The sequence below is a fragment of the Podarcis cretensis genome (assembly GCF_951804945.1).
Source record: "Podarcis cretensis genome assembly, chromosome: 5".
Lineage (NCBI taxonomy): Eukaryota > Metazoa > Chordata > Lepidosauria > Squamata > Lacertidae > Podarcis > Podarcis cretensis.
Window position 1 is genome coordinate 48514958 of NC_137174.1, and position 20197 is coordinate 48535154.

Genomic DNA, 20197 nt, shown 5'->3' on the forward strand with positions numbered 1-20197 from the left:
GGTTACCCAAATAGCCCACAAATACCAAGTTTAATTGGAAAATTTAAAAGGCAATCTGTGTATCCCAAGTTAAATAAACCCAAAGCTTGAGCAGTCGTGTTCTAGATATAGTTACTTAGTAAATTTAAGACAGCTGGGTATTTTTGTCCTATCTACTCTAGCGTTGTAGCTTAGAAATCCAACCCTTTCTAATCCTTAAGGCTCGAAACACCAGTTTTGCACTAACCACCTCTCAAACGTTTCAGGGCTTATTTGAGAAGGTCTACTCATGTGAGCAGCATAAAATGCAAAAAGAAAACTCAGAGGGCAGTATTCAACCCAATTTTTGCACTACCGCAAGGATTAATGCATAGCGCAAGGGGATTCTCCTGCTTCCCACCTCATGTCCTCAAATCTGCTACAGAGGAAAACCCTCTAACAAATTTAGGGAGCATGTGAAGATAGGAGAAGGGGAAAACATTCCCTTGCACTGACAGAACGTTGACCTTAGTGCTATGTCGGATACAACCCAGAGATTTCTATTTGAGCACTCCCAGTTCAGACAAGCACAGCAGCAATCTTCCACAAGTTTCATCCTCCAGTGTTGTGCTGCTTACACCAACGTAAGTCAGGTTTCACCAACCTGGTGCCCCCCATGTGTTTTGGGCTACCACCTCCCAGCAAGCACGAGGTTGGCGAAGGATAACGTAGGCAAATGGTTATATATGTATAAGTGATCTGCCTTGAATTAACAGACCTTCCCAGTTCACTCCTTTGCATGTCTACTTGGAAACAACACCAATAAGTTCAACAGGGCTTGCTGCCAGGTAAATGTGTGTAAGATTACAGCCCCGAAGATACTGTGGATTTGCTGTCCTTGTGCAACAAAACCATTCTTGCAGCAGGGAGGCGTCCACATCACCAATTACGTGGAGATATGATATTTGCCCACTGTCTGTGGGTCTTTAATTTGGTGCTTAAACACACACAAACACATATACATGCAATACGTTCATATGGTAAATCATTTTGAGATGGGTAAGCTGGTATATTATTATTATTATTATTAATTTCTATACTGCCCTATACCCGGGGGTCTCAGAGCGGTTCACAGGATAAAATCAAGATATAAAACCACAAAATACCTAATACAAATAAAAACAACAACCCAATACCCCCCCCAAAAAAACCCACCACATTTTAAAAGGGCATAGGATGTAAATCAGATCAACCAAAGGCCTGGTTAAAAAGGAACGTTTATTTTGCCTGGCGCCTAAAGGTGTATAATGAAGGTGCCAGGCAGACTTCCCTGGGGAGAGCATTCCACAGACAGGGAGCCATTGCAGAGAAGGCCCATTCTTGTGTTGCCACCCTCCAAACCTCTCGAGGAGGCGGCACACGAAGAAGGGCCTCAGAAGATGACCACAGGGTCCAGGTAGGTTCCTATGGAAAGAGGCGGTCCTTGAGGTATTGCAGTCCTGAGACTCTTAATCTCAAGGTTATGGATGTGAGTCCCATGTTGGGCAAAAGATTCCTGCATTGCAGGGCATTGGGCTAGGTGGCCTTTGGGGTCCCTTCCAGCTCTATGATTCTATGATTTTATGATGAGTAAAACAGCAATTGTGATAATGATAACAGCTTAAAAGATCATTTGGGGTCCCAGTAATTTAGAATATTTATTAGGGGTCCCAAACATCAGTATATTGTTCTTGGAGACTTGCAGAAATGAAATGTACCTCAAGCTGGATACATCTGTATTCAACACAAAGAAAAATGGAAAAAAAGTAAAAAAGCAAGCTACTTTGCATTTGTTACTGGATAAACTTGATCTTCCAGAAGATAGGTAGGCTGTTTGTTATACAGTACAACAGTCATGGTGTCAAGTTATGTCCAACACTGAATAGGTTTTTAGAACAGGACCGAGTTAAACCACACGATGGTTGTTAGCACTGCAACCATGGTAAGGTAGCCAATTATTCATCACCAAGAGAAGAAAGAGGACAAAAGGTGTATAAAATGTACACATGCTGATTTATATGCAAATTAAAAAATAATTTCTGTATCTCACTACTGTGACCAGGTGACCTGTATGCTTGTTTAGTCTCCTGTCAATTTCAAGGGTCCCTGGCTTTCTCTCCTTATGGTTCTTTATCTTTAAACTTGACTTGGGCAGAACAGTCCTTCCAAGAGAGGACTGTGCTCTGCAAAGTTGGGCACAGAAGCCTCCCCACCCCCGGCCTCACAGAGAGGCTATTCTTTGGCCTGCTGCTTCATTGTATTAGCTCTAAAATGGCTCATTTTCCTTCTTCACAAAAGAATGTTAGGCCACACTTTCATAAGCAGCAGTTACTGGCACCATGCAATGTTATTACTATGCAGCGGCCAAGGACAAGAGCCTGAATGTTTCTCATATAAAAGCCTTTATATTTGAGAGAAATATGTAATAAAACAACATTTAGCTAGGATGCTAGCCTTCCATGTCTGGTGGCCACGCCAGAAGCGTTAGGTAGAGTTAACTTTGGCTCACATGTAACCTTCCCCCCCCCTTTCTTTCTCTCTCTCTTTACCATTTCCACTCCTGATCATTCTAAATGCACCGTTAAAATAGTTAATGCAGTGCCTTTGCGAATGGAAACGGTTCCTTACTTCTTTAACTGCCGTGGCTGTGCTTTTACACATATGATTCACAAGTTTTTGTTTTAACAACTGTAGCAGGCTCTTGGCATACATTTTGTCTTGGCAAATATGTCATCCGTTATTTCTGGCAAGGGGCCCTTTTGCAGATAAATGAAAAATACTAACTGAACAAGACCTACCAAAGTTTTTTGTGGTTTTTTTTTTTAAAGCAACAAATGAAACACGCCCCCCCCCCTTCATTTTGGACATAGGTTGGGCCCGCAGTTAACTTAAGAGCAGACCTCCCTACCCAATAGTATGCCAAGACAAGCCTTCAACAAGGAGATCAGGAAATGGGGCAGAAGCCATCTCATTCCAAACACAAACCTCGCAGTTAATGGTGATTCTACTGGGCCCAAATTAAGTGCAGAGGAAGGGAAGGAGCAAGAAAAGAAAAGAAAAATAAGTGCATTCACAGCAAAATTTGGACTCCAGGTAAGTTCTAGTAAGTTGACTGAGATATCTGTGTTACTTGTTTCTGGTTGACCAGAATTGTGGAGGAAATTTTTTGTGGTGTGGGAAAACAGTCCTCTAAACCAGTGACATCTCTTCATAATCAAAAGGTAAATCATAAAATTTTATTATGCAGTAATTTTTCGGATCATTTGTAAGCACCCTGCTCTGCTTAGCTTCCAGACCGCCATCTGGATTACTTGTGGGGAACTGCTTTGTAAGTAATCATGCCTTGCAGCTAGGGATAGAGACATCAGAGCTGTTAGCCTTTTCTTCATTGTTTTACTGTTAAATCTTAACTTCAAGCTGATTTTACCAAGTAAGGACAGAACGGTTCCGAGACACTAACCTTTTGTCTCACATTCTGCAACTAGCAGCCTAAAGATCAACAGCAGCAGTGGGGCTATATGTAGAAATATCATTATTAATCGTTCATACTGTTTGCAGATCAAATCAAATTTTACAAGGTATTTCTGAAACTCTATTGTTTGTTCTATGGGAGCATTCTGAAACAAAGATACAGTTGTCAGCTGATGCATCTGATTAAGTTTGCTATGTTCATACCATAGCAAAAAATTTTTTGTCTGGTTTGGGGGTCTCTGGTTGCCCCCTGTCTGGCACCAAGCACAGAGTTCCTCAGACCATCGAGGCTGGTAGAACCAACTGCAGCACATTTATAGTAGCTATAACAACTGAGCTTCTGCGGACAAAGTCCTGTCTAAATAAAATCATTTTCACCTACTGAGAAGAGGTCATCAGAGAAGACAGACCTCCATTGTGAAGGAGATCCAGAGCAGCTACTGAGAAGGCTCTTTTCTAACTTCCTCCCAAATGTGCTTCTGGCATAGGTCAGGAAAAAAGAAGGGCCCCACCTCAAAGTCTCAAGACCTGGAATAGTATCATAATATATGGACTGCAAAGAAACCCAGTCCCAAATGTTGCAGCACTTTGAAAATCCTAATTCAGAGTAGCGCAGCCATGTTGGCTTGGGCTCTTGGGAGTTGCAGGCCAAAATGCAGAAGACACCAGATTGGGAAAGTCTGCCTTAGTGGTGAAGTGATTCCTAGCATGCAGTCCTATTTGAAAAATGCATTGCTGGATCAAACCAAAGTCAAATGTTGGATTCCAGCACAAGCTGCCACTGATCTGCTGATCATCGAATCCATCCCAGCAGGGCTTGCATTTGGTGTCAAATTTTGATGGTGCTGAACACAAACCCCACTAGCCAAGGGACACCAAAATCAGAAGGATTCTCAATGCCTTTGGCATCAGAATTTCAGCTAACTAGGGGTGACCTTGCCTACCAATCCTGTCTCCGTGTTGCACAAGGCTGGAACAAAAAGCTATTATCACAGTTCACATGATAGTTGGTCTCTGGTGCTTCTTCTCACTATTCTTTCCCTTCTTCAGCCAAATGAACTACAGCCTGTGAATTGCTTTTGTGGTTTCTTGCATAATACCAGGCAATGTCCAACACATGAGTAAGAAGTCATGTCCTACCCGAAGCGAAATCTTTTATCTTATGACCTTCACTCCAGTTCCCATCCTGGAATCCAGAGGTGTAAGTCATGGTGAGTAGAATTCCACCTAAGCAAGGACACTTTCTCCAAAACCCCAAGCCTTGGCTCAAAGTTCTGCCAAGTCAAAAATCAAAGAGCTTCAGCTATCACAAACGCTGAAGTATCTACTACTCTAGTCACAGGATGAGACAAAACACTGGCAAAAGTGTATCTCCCCATTTCAGAATATGGTAATTGCTCGCATCCTTTTGGTCATCAACTGTAACATGCATCAGCTTAAAGCCAGGGCTTCCCAAAATTATTCCATTTATGTAGCAGCACTTTCCCCTGCCTGCCACAAAAAGTGGGCAAACGGTGTGCAGTAAATAAGTATTTTTCTCATTAAAGCCAAGAAAAAGGGATATTGGCCTCAGTAACCACAATGTGTCAAATATGTTTTATTTTTTATTTTTGCTGGAGAGCATTAAGTAGTTGCCCCTTGCATTCTGAAGCTGCATCACTTCATAGACTCATAGAATCATAGAATCATAGAGTTGGAAGAGACCACAAGGGCCATCGAGTCCAACCCCCTGCCAAGCAGGAAACACCATCAGAGCACTCCTGACATATGGTTGTCAAGCCTCTGCTTAAAGACCTCCAAAGAAGGAGACTCCACCACACTCCTTGGCAGCAAATTCCACTGTCGAACAGCTCTTACTGTCAGGAAGTTCTTCCTAATGTTTAGGTGGAATCTTTTTTCTTGTAGTTTGGAACCATTGCTCCATGTCCGCTTCTCTGGAGCAGCAGAAAACAACCTTTCTCCCTCCTCTATGTGACATCCTTTTTTATATGGCTATCATATCACCCCTTAACCTCCTCTTCTCTAGGCTAAACATGCCCAGCTCCCTTAGCCGTTCCTCATAAGGCATCGTTTCCAGGCTTTTGACCATTTTGGTTGCCCTCCTCTGGACACGTTCCAGTTTCTCAGTGTCCTTCTTGAACTGTGGTGCCCAGAACTGGACACAGTACTCCAGGTGAGGTCTGACCAGAGCAGAATACTTCAACCTCTCTTCAAAAAATACCACGGAAAACAAAATGCTCTTCAGAAAAGGTCTAATAAGCATTTAGAAGAGGAAACCAACAGAAATTTGATTTCAAGAGTTGGCAACTCCAAATCAGAGCTCTTGCCTCTACAGAGTCAGTTTACCTCCATGTTGTTGGACTCCAACTCTCATCATGCCTGACATCTAGCTATGTCAACTGGGGCTGATGGGAGTTGCAGTCCAATAACATCTGGAGCACCACCATTGCCCTATCCTCATCAACCACTAGAATGTTTGTCATAATAGCAAACCCAGGAAAACTAGTTTAGGGAAGCAAAGGATGCTCAGGACTAAGGATTTGGCTAATATGCATGCTATACACATTAAATACAAAGATACTGTGACTGAAAGCAAGGGGAATGAATGGAGTGGCAGGAAATATTTTGAGAGGGCAGCTGCCATCTCTTGGAATCTTCCTTGCACGGCAGGTAATGAAGAATAGGTGCAATTTCATTCAGCTGAAAATACTTGCAAGGGCAAGACAGCCTAGGGCTAACTTTCCACTAAAATGTGCTCTAGCACAGAGGGACAGCAAAGCTTCCAGCATGAGCACAAGTCATTTCTATCAAGGCCCCAAGATTGAGGCTGTTGACTAGATTTACTCTAGTGAGGAACAGAGAGGTCAGTGGTTCATCAAACGGTATAATGAATTCTCTTACTTCGAATTGGTTAGAAACAATGAAGCTAGCAGAAATAAAGGACCAAAACAACAGAACAGCTTTTTAAAAATAAAATAAAAACCAGCATACACACATAACACCTTTAAAGTACCCTACTCAAATAATACTGGGATGTGTAGTTTCTTTATAGTTTGCTGGGAATTGTAGCTCTTCAGGCAGTAAACTACAAAACCCAGGATTCTTTGGGGGTGTGCCTGCTTTGAATGTGCTTTAAAGAAATAGTGTGTATCCAGCCAAAAGCTGGGTTTTGCTTTGCTCAACAGTATTTCAAGTGACCCTGCTCTCGTAAGATTATGCAAATATGTAGACAGTTCATTTGGCGTGTTGAGCGATAAAGGTGGCCTGAGCACATGAAGGAGTGTGTGAAAGCATTGCGTGGACAGGCGGAGTCCCCCAAACCCTGGGCGGCCTCTGTGTGGAATAACGACTCAAGATAACGTGCTATGGGATTAAAAATTGGCCACAACTTTATTATGTTTCAGATGTGGGTAGACCTTGGCTCAGGCATTGGGCGTTTATCCAGGATGATTCCCAGGTAAGATCCTCCCCCTACTGTGTGGGCAGGGTGGTCCCTCCCCCTACCTAGCCTGGTCACCTTGGCAACACCTCCCCAGACGGGATTGGGCAACTGGCTGAGGTAGGCAGAGACCTCCAGGCATCCCACCTGGGGAAGGCAAAGCAGAGCTGTGCTAATGATGCCGCATAGAGTCCAGGGAGCTGCGCACAACCATGCAAAGGGCGCCCCCCATTTAATGTGGGGAGCGGTCACTGTGCTGAAAGTCAAGATCACAAGCTAGAGGAAGTGTGGTCATTATCTCTCTCTATATATACATGACTAAAAGAAAAAGCTAAAGCTTTTGTGCTGTAAAAACTTAAAAAAACTAGTGCAATCCACAGAAACCATATTAATATCTTCTTGTTTGGATAAAGCACTCTGCAACTCAGTCTGGAGGCCTCATCTGTTGTGGTTTTGTTAATTTATTTCATTTATATTCCACCTTTTTCCTTCAAGGAGCTCAAGGTAGTGTAGGTGGTTCTTCCTCCCTACAACCCTGTGAGGTAGGTTAGGCCAAGAGGCAGTGACTGGTTCAAGGCCAGCCAGTGAGCTTCGGGCCAAGTGGGGATTTGAACCCTAGTCTCCAAGAGCAGAGTCCAACACTAAAACCACTTACGCCACAACTAAACTCTTGAAACAGAAAACGAGAACGTGGTGTGTTATTTGTGTTTTACTCCAACCCTTTGCCTGCCATAATGGCTTTTTGTATTAAATAAGTTTTTTAAAAAATGTGCAAAGCATTCAAAAGCTGTGTCCTTGGACCTGTAGGATGAAATGGTACAGTCAAGGACTGGGAGTCTGTGGTCCTCCAGCAGATGTAGGACTTCAACTCCCATCAGTCCTATCCAGTAGAGCTAACGATAAAGGAAGATGGGAGTCCACCATTGCCTGGAGAGTCACAGGTTCCCAGCCTCTTGAGCGCAAATGATTCTACCACCTAGCCTACTGTAGCATACCAGAAGAGTCTATTTATATACTGCATTCAGCACACACACAATTTTTTAGACAAAATAGTTTACGGAAAATAAATAGCCTACAATAACGATAAAGAATTGCAACAGAAACTGTAATACCACTACAATGTAGCACTGACAGCAGCAGCCTTAATGAGTGCTAGGTGGGTGGGAGAACGAAAAGATACAGTACAGTAAGCCTGCAACTCTTTAACTTGTGGCAAAAAATAAAAATAAGGAGCGGAAAGGGTTCTGGGGAAAAGGACTTTGGCAATCCCACCTACCGTTGAACCCAATGTTTTTTGTCTATATGAGACGTTAAGTTGTGGGCTTATTGTACTGAAACCCTCAGCAGCTCCCTCCTAACAAGGAGCAGGTGGGCGAGAGAGCATCGCCCCCAAGGCATTGTGGGAAATTAACAGCCTAGGGTCAGCTGTCAAAGTTGCTTGGAGCATTTCTACCACAGTTAGATCAGTCTGCCAGGGCAACTAACAGAGGAAGGCCCCTCATCCCCACTAGAGGACATACCGGCCAGGGTACCTCAAACATGGAGCCAGTCCCGCTCAGCTGCCCTGTGTTATCTGTATTGTGCTGTGGATTAGTTGCTCACGTGCAGAGATAGATTTTTTGTAGGGGAAACCCGTGGCCTTCCAGATGCTGTTAGCCGACAGCACCCATCATTGGATAGGGCTGGTGTGAGCTGGATTCCAACATCATCTGGAAGGGCTACAGGTCCTTCAGGCCTGACCTAGAAGGTAACCTCGCATGACACCAGTTCAGCTCTTGCACGAGACCGGAATGACCCACAGGGTCACATTACGTAAAAGAGGCACGTTGCCTCCCACTTTTGGAAGAGTCAGGACAATGGATTGTCTAGATTCAGCCTGACTCACATCACTGCGCCGGGATTGTGGTTCCAGTGTTTTCCTGCAGGGAAACTTAAGCTGCAAGAAATTCCATAAGACTTGAATATCTGTTGGCCCAGACTGCTCTCATTCTTACTACATTCCGTAAGACTGTTCCGTAATGAGAAGAATTTGAATTTGATTAGTTCCAGTTGTGTATGCACCACTAGACTCTTATACGTGAAGGGGGGGAGGGTGCTGTGCAGCTGTGAGGCTCATTGGATAATTGCTTGTTTTCTGTTTGTGAGCAAAACAGATAAAGCAAAATCCAGCAAGGGTTACCACCCCATCCATTAAGGAGACGCACATTTGCGAACCAAACCCTGTTCCTGTTTAGCCTTCTCGGAACGAAGTGCTAAGCCCATGAAATTCCTAGATGATTATCCCAGGGTAGGAGCCTGCAGCCGCCGCCATGCTGAATGAAAAATGACCCTGTTTTTGTGCTGAACTGAACTGCGATGAAGTTAAGGATGGGTGGTGCCAAAGAGAGTTCCAAGCTCAAACCCCGCAACAAGCGTAACTCCTGTAACTCGGGTAAATGACAATCATTGGGATGCGGCCAGTTCCTAACAAGCTGGAGTGCCAATTGATTTGTGCTTGTTACGGAGGACACTCTAGCCAGAGAGATTTTTCTGCCATGGTGCAACGGACATCCAGTGGCCCATGATACCACAATGAAATGAGGGGAAGCTGCTGAAGAGCTTGGAGGTTTCTGCTGCAACCACTCTCAGACAGTACAGCTGCCACTCTGTAAGCAAAACGTTGGGATCCATTCAATAAATGAAGTAAAGACTGGACCCATTTTCACTACAGGGCGGAAGAATGCGAATTTTGATAGCTTCTCCCTCCATTGCACAGTTCCAGGCTTCCCATTATGTATCATTCCATCGGCTTAAAAAATGAAGTGACAGCATGCGATAAAGGCCCAAATGTTCCTAATTTCCTATACATAAGCTTATTCGTTGCATCTCCACTGTGCAAATTCAGTAACACTACAGCTCTACGCTGCCCCTGCTGGCTAAGAAGGGAGTTGTCACTCAATCCTGCTTCTGTATGAGTAGAATAATAAGCATACTACTGTTTGAAACACAATGAAACCTGTGATACGGTAAAGCATTTAAGCTATCTTCTTTGGAATTTGTCCTAACACTATCTAATCTCCAAGGGATGTTGTAAATCCCTGTTTCAGGAAGCAATTATAACCAGAAAATATTTCTCTACTATAGGCAAATCCTTCCATTTTTTGATGGAATTCCAGGTGTTTTGCCAGCTGTGAAGCATCAAGGCCACAGTCCTATAAAGTGCAGCAAACAGCATGGATCTGCAGGCACCTGGCGATTCTGCTGCATGGCTTGAATGGGCAAGCTGCTTGAGGATTAAAATTGGCTTTACCTCTTCAGCCTTGCAAGCAACTGCAAGAGGAATATCCTATTTTATTTTATTTTATTTTGGCTTGGTGCGTGATTGTCCCTTGCATGCACACGAATGGCTTTGCAGAACAGCAGGCTTTGTGCCCAAGCCTGCAAATGTATGCCAACGGTACTCCACTGTGAAGGACTTGCAGGAGGCTCACACAATTTACAGTAACCTGTCCTCACACAAGATGTTGGGCCAGGGTGGGGTAAACATCACATCTGGCAAGCAATTTGTAGTGCTAGATGACAAAGAGGCTCAGGATTTGGGGGTGGGACTCTGCATGTATATGCATCTCATGTCAGCTGAGCCTCAAAGTCAGTCATTATCTCTGACGGGAAAAGGGCCCGATTTTTATTATTATATTTGTTTCAGCTCTTGTGGCAGCTTAAAGGCTAACAGATTTATGATGGAATAAGCTTTCATGGACTACAGCCCACTTCATGATGAGATGATGCCATGATAAATTTGCAAGTCTTTAAAATGCCACAGGACACCGTTGTGGTTTTTTGCTGCAACAGAATACGGACGTTATTACTTCATTTCAGTACTTGCAGATTTAAAACAGCTTCTTCAAAGGGTGAAGTTTTGAAAAGAGGGAAAGCGGGCACATTGGGGACACCTTTACACTGGAAAACTAGATGCTAGACAGATATGGGCAGATATCGATTCATCCAGACCCAAATTTCATTCTTATCCCCTTTGTTCTCACTGCCACTTCCCCAGGGAAGAGATTTTGGATCTACTTACTGTGGTATTAATGGGCATAACACTGCGCAACACATCAAACATTTAAAGCACCTTCCTCAATAAAAAAGAATAACGGGAACTGTAGTTTCCCCTTCGCAGAGATACAGTTCTCAGCATCCTTAAACCACAATTCCGAGTGCTTTAAACATACTGTGTTTATACAGTCACAGCAGCTGCATACACATGAATATACACATTTTTTCCAAACACCAATTTGGGGGAGCAATTTCTGTTCTTAGCACAGTATGTGTTAGCTTGCTTGTGAAGAGGGAGAGGAGCTGGCACACAGACAGACGCACATCAGCTTCCAGCACAAAAGGAAGACACATCGACACAGTGAGCATGTCTGTTGCACTCTATTTTATTAGATAACATTTAATGCCATTCGACTAGAACTGATCTTTTGGCATCTACTAAATATTGCACCATCTTGCATTACATCGGGAAGGCGTGGCCCATGCATATTCCAATGCCACGGAATAATGCAGAGCTGTTCCGATGGCTGGTCACAATGCTACACTGAAGAAAGGGCAATCTGCAAGTTGTGAAAGGCGCCACTCACACCGACAAAGGGAGCCCTTTCCCCTTTCAGAACCTGATGTGTAAAATGAACATCCCAGCCTCTGTAACTACCTGCACATGAACTCAAGACACTTTCCCACTCACTGCAGCCACACAAGACAGTTTTATCAAGTCAAAAACGCCATCTTCAAAACCAACTCACGCCCAAGGGCTCTTGCAAGAAAAGTTGACTGCTGGCATGGAATACATGCACAGTTTTCACCAACCTGGTGCCTGTCAGATGCGGTTGGACTCCAACTCCCATCAGCCCCAGCCAGCCTGGTCAATGCTAGGGATAACAGGAGTTGTAGTTCAAAACATCAGGAGGAGTTTGGGTTGGCAAAGACTGGACTAACAATTTGTCCCTTGTCAAATTAGCCATTGGAGAAATAGCCCCACAAATCCCAATTCGACGTATATCCTACCCACTTGTAATGGAAGGAGGAGCATCCATTTGTAGTGGTGGAATGAAGGCTGCCATCTTGCTCCTTGGGAAACAAGACGAGCAGAAGGAGTTGCCTTTCCCAGAGTCAGATCTAGTATTATCTACTCTGACCAGCAGCAACCTCTCAAAGTATCAGGCAGATCCCTCCCAGCAGCAGTATATGACATCCAAGTTTAACTAGAGATAGTGGGGGTTGAACTTTGGACCATCTGCATGCAAATGGACATGCAGACTTTAAGGTGGGAAGACACACTCCTGTTACAGAGAAGGGACTTAAGAGATGAAACAGACTCATCAAAAGGCAAAGCCTGGTGTAGCCCGGGCTAATTTCAGCTTGGAAATAAATCTGCTGGTGCAGCAGTCCCCAACCTGGTGCCCTTCAAATATGTTGGACTACAACTGCCATCAGCAATCTGGAGGATTATCAGGTTGGGGAAAGCTGAGCTAGTGTCACAAAACCTGGAGATTCATTGCACAGAGAGTCAATTGCCCAGAAACTGATGATTTCCTTTCCTATACAGTAACCCGTTTTCTAGTTTAAGATGTATGACGGCACGGCAAAGGCACAAGGTAGGAACTGTACTCCTAGACTTTTTTTCAGGCTCTTCCATTTATATTTACTTCATGATTGCTTTTATTTAACAAGTGAACATCATTTTAATTAAAATGTTTTATGGGATTTCAGTTCTTTGATTTTCAGTTCTTTTGATGGCCCAAGGCACACATCAAAGATATGGATATTTGAGGATCAGAAAAAAAGAAGGGGGGATCTATTGCATGATACCAAAATTTATCCACATTGAAAAGTTTTCTTCCAATTTCATTTTCCATACATTGCATGGATTTTCATTAGTTAAAACAAGAATGTAAACTTCTCTGCAGAACGAGACACCTCATGCTCCATATCACTGTAACAATCTACTGATGCTACATTCAAAACGATAGCAGCATGCAAATTATTGTTCCATCACATCAAGATTAAACACACCATTGATGCCAAATAAGGAATCAATTTCAGCAGTATTCACCTTTGCTAAACAGGGTCTGTGGTATTCTAGAGCCTGTTTATTTCAATTCTAGAGTTGTTAATTTCAGTTCATAAACAGCAAATAATGTCTTGGAACAAAACAGGTCACTTTGCTATTTCCAAAACAAAAAACATTGGCTTGATGACCCTGTCTGGTTTAAGTATTAAGAATTTATTTGCAATTGAATTAATGCTATTTAGGTAAACCAGGTACCCAGAAGGCATGAAGAAGTGTAATTTAAAATACATTGTGTTTTGAGGGCCTGCAAAGTTGCGGTGGGGGTTGGGGACAGACTTCCCATCAATAGAAACAATTAAATCTTGTCTGTTACCTAACTTAAATGTTAATACATCTTCCCAACCAGACATTTGATACTACAACTCCCATCAGCCCCAGCTAGCACAGGAGCTATAGTCCAATACAGCTGGACAGCACCAGGTTGGAGATTGAAATGTGGGAGAGGCTCTGCCAGTCAGCATGAGATCTTTCCTAGCCCTAGCTAAAGATGCCATGGATTGAAATTTGGACCTTTGGCTTCTCCTTTACCACTGAGCTGTATCATTTCCCCTTCATGCACACCAGCGATTAAGCTGCAAGAAAAACAACAAAGCAATTTTGGTGTGCAATACGTTGAGATTTGTATTTTGGGAGATGCCTTCAAAACGTCACTTTCTGGTGATGCTCCTAAACAAAAAGGTATGCTGTGAACTGGCTCCAAGTCCTTCTTAAACTGTGGGCAGAGTCATTCCTGCAATAATTTTTTGAGGCTAAGCCACCAGCAAACACATTAAAAGGTTACAGCTGAACACCTTGCCTGGGTAAACTTCCCAGGACCGATCCTATGAGCTGTTTATAACACTTCGCTCTAGAATGCTTGCGGGAGGATTTCCAAAACTCCTTTTGTGTGCACATCAGATCACACAGAATCGTTTAAAATCAAGAGATGCAAAACAAAGAATTGTTGCTCTCCCCCCCCCTCAAAAAAAAATAGAGAACACCAGTTCTTTATTCTCAAAAACAAAAAATTATACTCACATATGGTTTTGGCAGTGTAGCAGAGAAACTTGGAATTTGTTAGTTATAGCAATGCTTGAACAATATTTTGTATGGTATGAATTATCCCTGTTGATTGTGGTATAATAATAAACATCACATTTATTTATTAACCAAATTTTTAAACCTCCCTTTATTCCATAGCAATCACAGAGCAGTTTATGGCATAATAAATAAAAATTATATGCAATGTCAATAGAATACCCCCCAAAAATCTTGTGCATGCCACATCATCAAACTAGGCAGGCTGGCTAACTTTAATGGACAAATATACAAAGCGTTTTCCTTCAGTTATCTGGATTCTTTTGAACAATATAATACTTCACCTAGGAAGCAGAAGCCATGGCTGAAATGGTGGCAGGTTTTACTCTATTACTACATTAATCTTCTGGTCCACTTAATCTTCTGGTCCACTTCCTGGTTGCTGTACTGACATTGCTTTTAGCCTTTATCTCTCATTTCTGAAACATCAAGGCCTCCACACCAAGCTGTTATCTGAAGTGTCTGGATGAAAGTCTCTTAGAATGTAAAGGTTTCCAAAATGTCATGACATAACTTGGATTATTCTTAACCTATGTATTTGACCTTTGTGATTAAGCTTCTCCAGAACTGCTTAAGTGTATCCTACCACTGGACAAGCGGAATGACTATTTTAAACTTAGTTCTGTAGCACAGGCAGAGTGTGCATGTACCAAAAAGATCAAGCAGCTGAAGTTTGCAGTAGAAGTGTTTCCTCTAAAACGTAGATGGCTGAAGGTCCAGATGCTGAAAAATAACCATGGTTAAGGTAAGAGACTTTCTGAAACTAAATGATTTGCAACAAATATTTTTGCAAAAGTAACTTAATTATTAATATTCTGCAAAAGGCCACGACTGGAATACAGGAAAACGGAGTCACATCATTGCTCCGTCTAATTCAGTACTGTATACTGAATGGCAACAGATTTCCATGGGTTCAATATATCCCCCCCCCCAACCTAGAGATGTCAGGTGATACTTTTTGCATGGAAAGCATACTATCAATCACCGATCTACAACTCTTGCTTGTTATTTTTGTGACGGTGTATTTTGCCGGCGATGTTGTTTTTTATTTTAAAAAAATTGTGGCTTGCAAGTTTTGGCTGAATGTTTGGTCACAGGATCAAAAGAACAGTGGGGAACGCAGCACCGCTCCTGTCGCCAAAGATGATTTGTGTATTGCTTTGCTTTCTGGTGACAGTACAGCTCTCTGAACAGATTTTAAAACGGCTGGCTCGAGGGGTACATTTCTGCACTAGTCATGAAGAACATTTGTGAAGGAGTGACCAGTCACAGATTATATGCAGAATTACAGGCAAAACTAATTTGGAAAGGAAAATATTGGCTTGAATTTTTGGAAATTAAGGCAGAATTCAGGGAGGATCTGCATTAAAGCACCTCCCATGTTCAGTTGGAAGGTAAACATCCAATATCTATATGGTCACTCATTTCTACTAATCTCCCCCTCTTGCCTCAACTCTGTCTATACTTGGGGTCTATTTAGGCTAACATTATTATATAGCGTTTCTTCACCTGTCCTGTGTCACAGCTGAAGTGTGTCTTATTCTGAAATGACTAATGCATGTCGTCTTTGGGTTTATGGTTATGTTTTATTGAAATGTGATCTGAACATTCAATAATTTTTTTTAAAAAATAGCCAAGATTAACATGTGTTGCCCTACATTGTGTCCATTTATTGAAAAAAGTAGTGGAAAACCAGTGTAACCTCTGAAGAGCCATTACAGACAGAAATAGGCTTCCTTTAAAAAGAAAAAAAGGAGAAGCTGATAAGTGATGGATTGCACAAGAGGAACCTATTCCAAACTGAACATTTCATCAACATTGGGTTCTGTTCGTTGAACAACTGATATGGATTGAAACGTCTTGAGCAGATGATTCTGTCTGAACGCGAAACGACAAATAGACCAATTTAAAGTACTCCATTACAACCCAGTATTTAGACATATCATTTTGTGCACTCACAGTGGTGCACCATTGTTACGTTTCACATTAAAAATTATAAAGTAAAATATTAAGAGTGGCAGAAACCTTCCACAATATTAAAGGCGGTGAAATAAATAAATAAATAAATAAATACATGCAATAACTGAAGTCGGTTGGAAGAGCAACAGGAGAATCTAAATCCATCACAAAAACTCATTGGAAGAAGAAAAGCAGGAAAGAAACAGTCACACAGCAGTAATACGTCTGAAGAATCTTCAAGTGTCTGGCTTGTTATGATTACAGGTTAGAAAGTCGCTGCATAGAGAACAAAACCAGTCATGTGTGAATCTTCCTTGAGCCGCTAATAAACAGAGGCACAAGTCTGCAGCAGTTTAAAATGTGCAAACACTGCTTCATGCTCTTTCTAGAGGGGGTGGGGAAGAATCCTCATAAAGCATCCATGTGAGGATTGTGTGAGCATTTAACCTACCCTTGCAGACGAACCAATACCTTCAAGCAAAGAAAACAACTGCATCTCCACCTCGCCAGTCGAATCAACAACAAATTGACCACAAGTACTTTTTCTGAAACCTGCAAAAAGGTTCGAAAGTTTTCCCCTAACCATTAAATGCATGCTAATGTTCAGCCACTAGATGGCTCATCACAGATGTTCTGGGACCATTTCTCCCTTTAGCGTTTGCTGGGGAGAGAGAGAGGGAGAGAGAGAGAGAATGTGCTGCCTCTTTCATTAATACTAACAGTGCCTTTAGAAAAGCTCTTAGTGATATGCAAGGGTTTTTGCCAAGTGTCTGTTATCAACAATGTCTGTTTCTCCTCTCAGATCAGGCATGTTATTCTGTCCACATTTCATTACTGAAAAGAATTAAGGACATAGCTCAATATTTAGCTCAGCATTTATCGCCTATATTCTTACATAATGTTTATATTTACTGGGTAATCAATTGCGCAAATGCACATTGTTCTCTGGATACTATGGGAGGTGTCCTCTTAAGAGTTTCACGAGGTTCAATACGAGAAGTTAGACGAGATACGACGACCACATTCATAAAATTTGAAAGACCGCCTAACGCAGCCTGTGCGGTAATACAGGGACCATCTCTCTACAGGCCCTCCCCAACCGCTTATGCAATCCAGCCCACAGTCTGAAAATTAGTTAGGGGGCCATTAGATGCATTTCTGAATGGATCATCTAGCGTTGAGGGTGGGACGTTTAAATAATCACAGCGTGCTGGTGGGCTCAGAGGTAAGGAAACAAAAGGCTGAGATTAAAGCACTCCACCCACTACCTGATTAAAGAGCACCAGGGATGTGGCACAAGTGGAAAATGAATGCCTTGGGTCGCTTTGAGCAGCTGCAATTGTTCCCCCGCTGCTCTCCCAGATAAAGAACACTCTCCTCCACCTTCTCTGTATATTAGGAGGTGTGCATCAGCCTGGGAATGGTCAAAAGGTAGCACACAGGACCTGCCTCTGGTTCTGACTTGGGGGGGGGGCTCTTCATTCATCAAATGGTGTGAATGAGAGCTTCAGATATTGCAAGCCTGTCTTCGAAAGGAAAGCCCTTCAGATGTAACTGCCTCTCTCAGAGGATATCCTCCTCTGAAAGGTTGGGGTTAGGCTGAGCCAAAAGGGATAAAAGGAAAAAAGAAAACATGCTGTCATTCAAGAAGAGAAAGCCACTTCCCCTACCCAGATGATGCGAGACAGTAAAACAGACTGGGGCGGGGGGGGGGGGTGTTCCCAGTGATGAAGCTGGCGATGGTCATAATAAATCCAGGAGCCATTTGGAGCAGAGATGGCTATCATACCTTCCCTACAAGCAACCAGCCCCCGCCTTTTATTTTGCAAATTTAAATTACACACGCACAGACGTATTATAACAGCAGCTTCTGCAAAGAAAAATCAAAGCACCCCTCAATCGCTTCCTTTGAATGCCATGCCTTCTTTTGCATCAGTTGGGGCGGGGCGCTTTTCCCATGCCAGCGAATTTGCCCCTCGCAGAAGTCTACATACTTGCATCCATTTCTCTCCTCTTCGTCTCCGCGGAGAACACCCCAAGAAAGCCCTTTGGCGACTAGTTTCTGCACACTCCCCCCCCCCTTACGTCAGCCCTCCTCATCCAGACACACAGAGACCCCTCCGGGCTCCGGAGCCAGAAGTTCTCGCTTCTGCGCTCCCCGGGAGCGGATGCGTTCGCAGCTGACCTTTTCCAAACAATGCACGCCGAAATCACACCCGCACGTCTGGAGGGGCGAGCCCGGAGGGGAAGTTTCGTGGCGTCTCGATGCCGCCGAGCTGCCCACCTCCGCCGAGGCGAATTCCTTCGAAAGGTGCGCGTCGCGCAGGGAGAGGGCTGCCAGCCTGCGCGCGGCTCCGCCACCGTGCGCCCCTAAGCCTCGCCATCCCCCCTTTGCCCCTTTCCCCCACCGCGCAGGGCGAGGGAGGGTGAAATGCGGCAGGCGGAAAAGAGAGCGAGCGAGAGATGGATGCTCGCTTACCTTCGCGGGCTTTGAGCAGGACCGTGTTGGCCACGATGTTTTCCAGCTCCATTGACAAGCTCCGTCAGGGCGCTGCGGCGAGGATGTCAATGGCAGGAGGCGCGCCCGGGTCTCTCTCTCTCTCTCTCTCTCTCTCTCCGCTCCGCTCGTGGAAGGAGCAGCAGCAAGCAAGCAAGCAGCCCGGTCCCGCCGTCCGTCCCTAGGGCATTCTTTCTCTTCCTCCTCTCGATCCCTCCGTCGAGCTGCCTCCCTCGGCGAAGCGCCGCTGCCTGCTCGCTGGCTCGCTCTCCGCCGTCCAGCCCTCGAGTCCCGTCCGCGCACCTCCCTCCTTACGTCTCTCCCTTACTCCATTCTCCGCGCCGACAGGCAAAGCCCGCCCTCCCGCCTGCCTCCCCTCCTCTGACGGTGTCAGGTTACAGGCGCTCGCTGCCTCCCTCCGCGGGGGTGTGGCACGGCCCAGCCAGTTCCGCAGCATAGCGCAGGCGCCGTGCTCCACAGCTGGCTCGCACCTCGGCCGGGCCGAGCCGGGCATGCTGGGAGATGTAGTCTCGGGGGCGCTTCCCCAGGCTGTGCGTTTCCCGCGCGCGCACGCAACTGGCCGGAGGGAGAGCAGGGCGGGCGCGGGTGTATCTGTGTGTGCGTTTTGCAGCTGCCTTGTGCAGTTGGGAAAGGAGACGGGAAGCGGCAGAGCGAGCGGAAATGGTCTGGACTTGCAAACTGGGCTGCATGCTGCGCCAGGGAGGGTGGACCGTAACGATCTTTCTGCAGGTTGTCTAGCAGCTCCCTCACATTAGCGAAAGAAGTTGCTGGTGGAAATACTGCGAGCTCGGATGTCTGCTGCGATGCTGCTTTCCTTTGGCTGAACGGCAACAGGATTGAATGGAAGAAAGAGACATAAACTACTTAAGATGCAGGCTGCGTCTCCTTCTTCCATACAATTTTGTTGCAGTTGTTGTTAAATAGATTCTGCTTCCTGCTGTGCATTTTATCATATTTGCGTCCCAGTCTTCAAGGAGTTCAGAACAAGTGGCTGTAATGTAGTTTTTACTGGGAATGGCAGACCTGTTGAACTGCTGGCTGAAGCCCAATACCATTTGAGTGACAATCCTGTCTCCAGGTTTGCTGTTTGGATAGGAGATCAAATCGGGATGAACGTAACAACAAAGTTAACAAGCGTTTCATATGGCCAGTCCTAATAATTCTGAGTTTATGACTGATACTTTAGCCCTATATAAAACTATAACTCTCTGTTACTGTTTTCTACTGGATAGGATAAATGAATTGGGAAGACACTGAAAGCCTGTGGCCTCTTTCTAAACTGATTTGCTAGGGACTTGTAAGCCCCAGTGAACAGTGGGACTTACTTGTGACTTAATGAACATGCATTGGGTTGTACTATGTGATACACACTCCAACAATGAATTGTGGTTTAAGGAGGCCGCAGTCCTCACTTTTGCTGGATTGGATGCCTCTGAGGGAAATAGACTGGTTGCAGATCCATCCTTGGCTTTGGTCTTACCCCACAAAATGCCCTTAGGTCAGCTAGTGCTGACAGAATTTCCGCTGGTGGTAGCTTGACAGCAGCCTGCATCTGGGAGTGGAGCGCAGGGGTGTACAGGGACTTGAGCTTGATGGAAGAGAGAAACCTTTGCCACATCCTAAG

The 20197-nt window shown here is 44.3% G+C and overlaps 1 protein-coding gene across 2 annotated transcripts in view; it reads right to left on the reverse strand.

Annotated features, from left to right (window-relative positions):
• Positions 1-18886, reverse strand: part of GRK5 (G protein-coupled receptor kinase 5) — a 147294-nt gene extending 128408 nt beyond the window's left edge. The window contains exon 1 of one of the 2 annotated variants that reach the window (XM_079976714.1): positions 18535-18886. In XM_079976714.1, the coding sequence (XP_079832840.1) occupies positions 18535-18586 (52 nt within the window). In that variant the 5' untranslated portion in view covers positions 18587-18886. The remainder of the gene's footprint in view (positions 1-18534) is intronic. The other variant, XM_079976713.1, reaches the window with a different exon arrangement.
• Positions 18887-20197: the final 1311 nt, after the last annotated feature.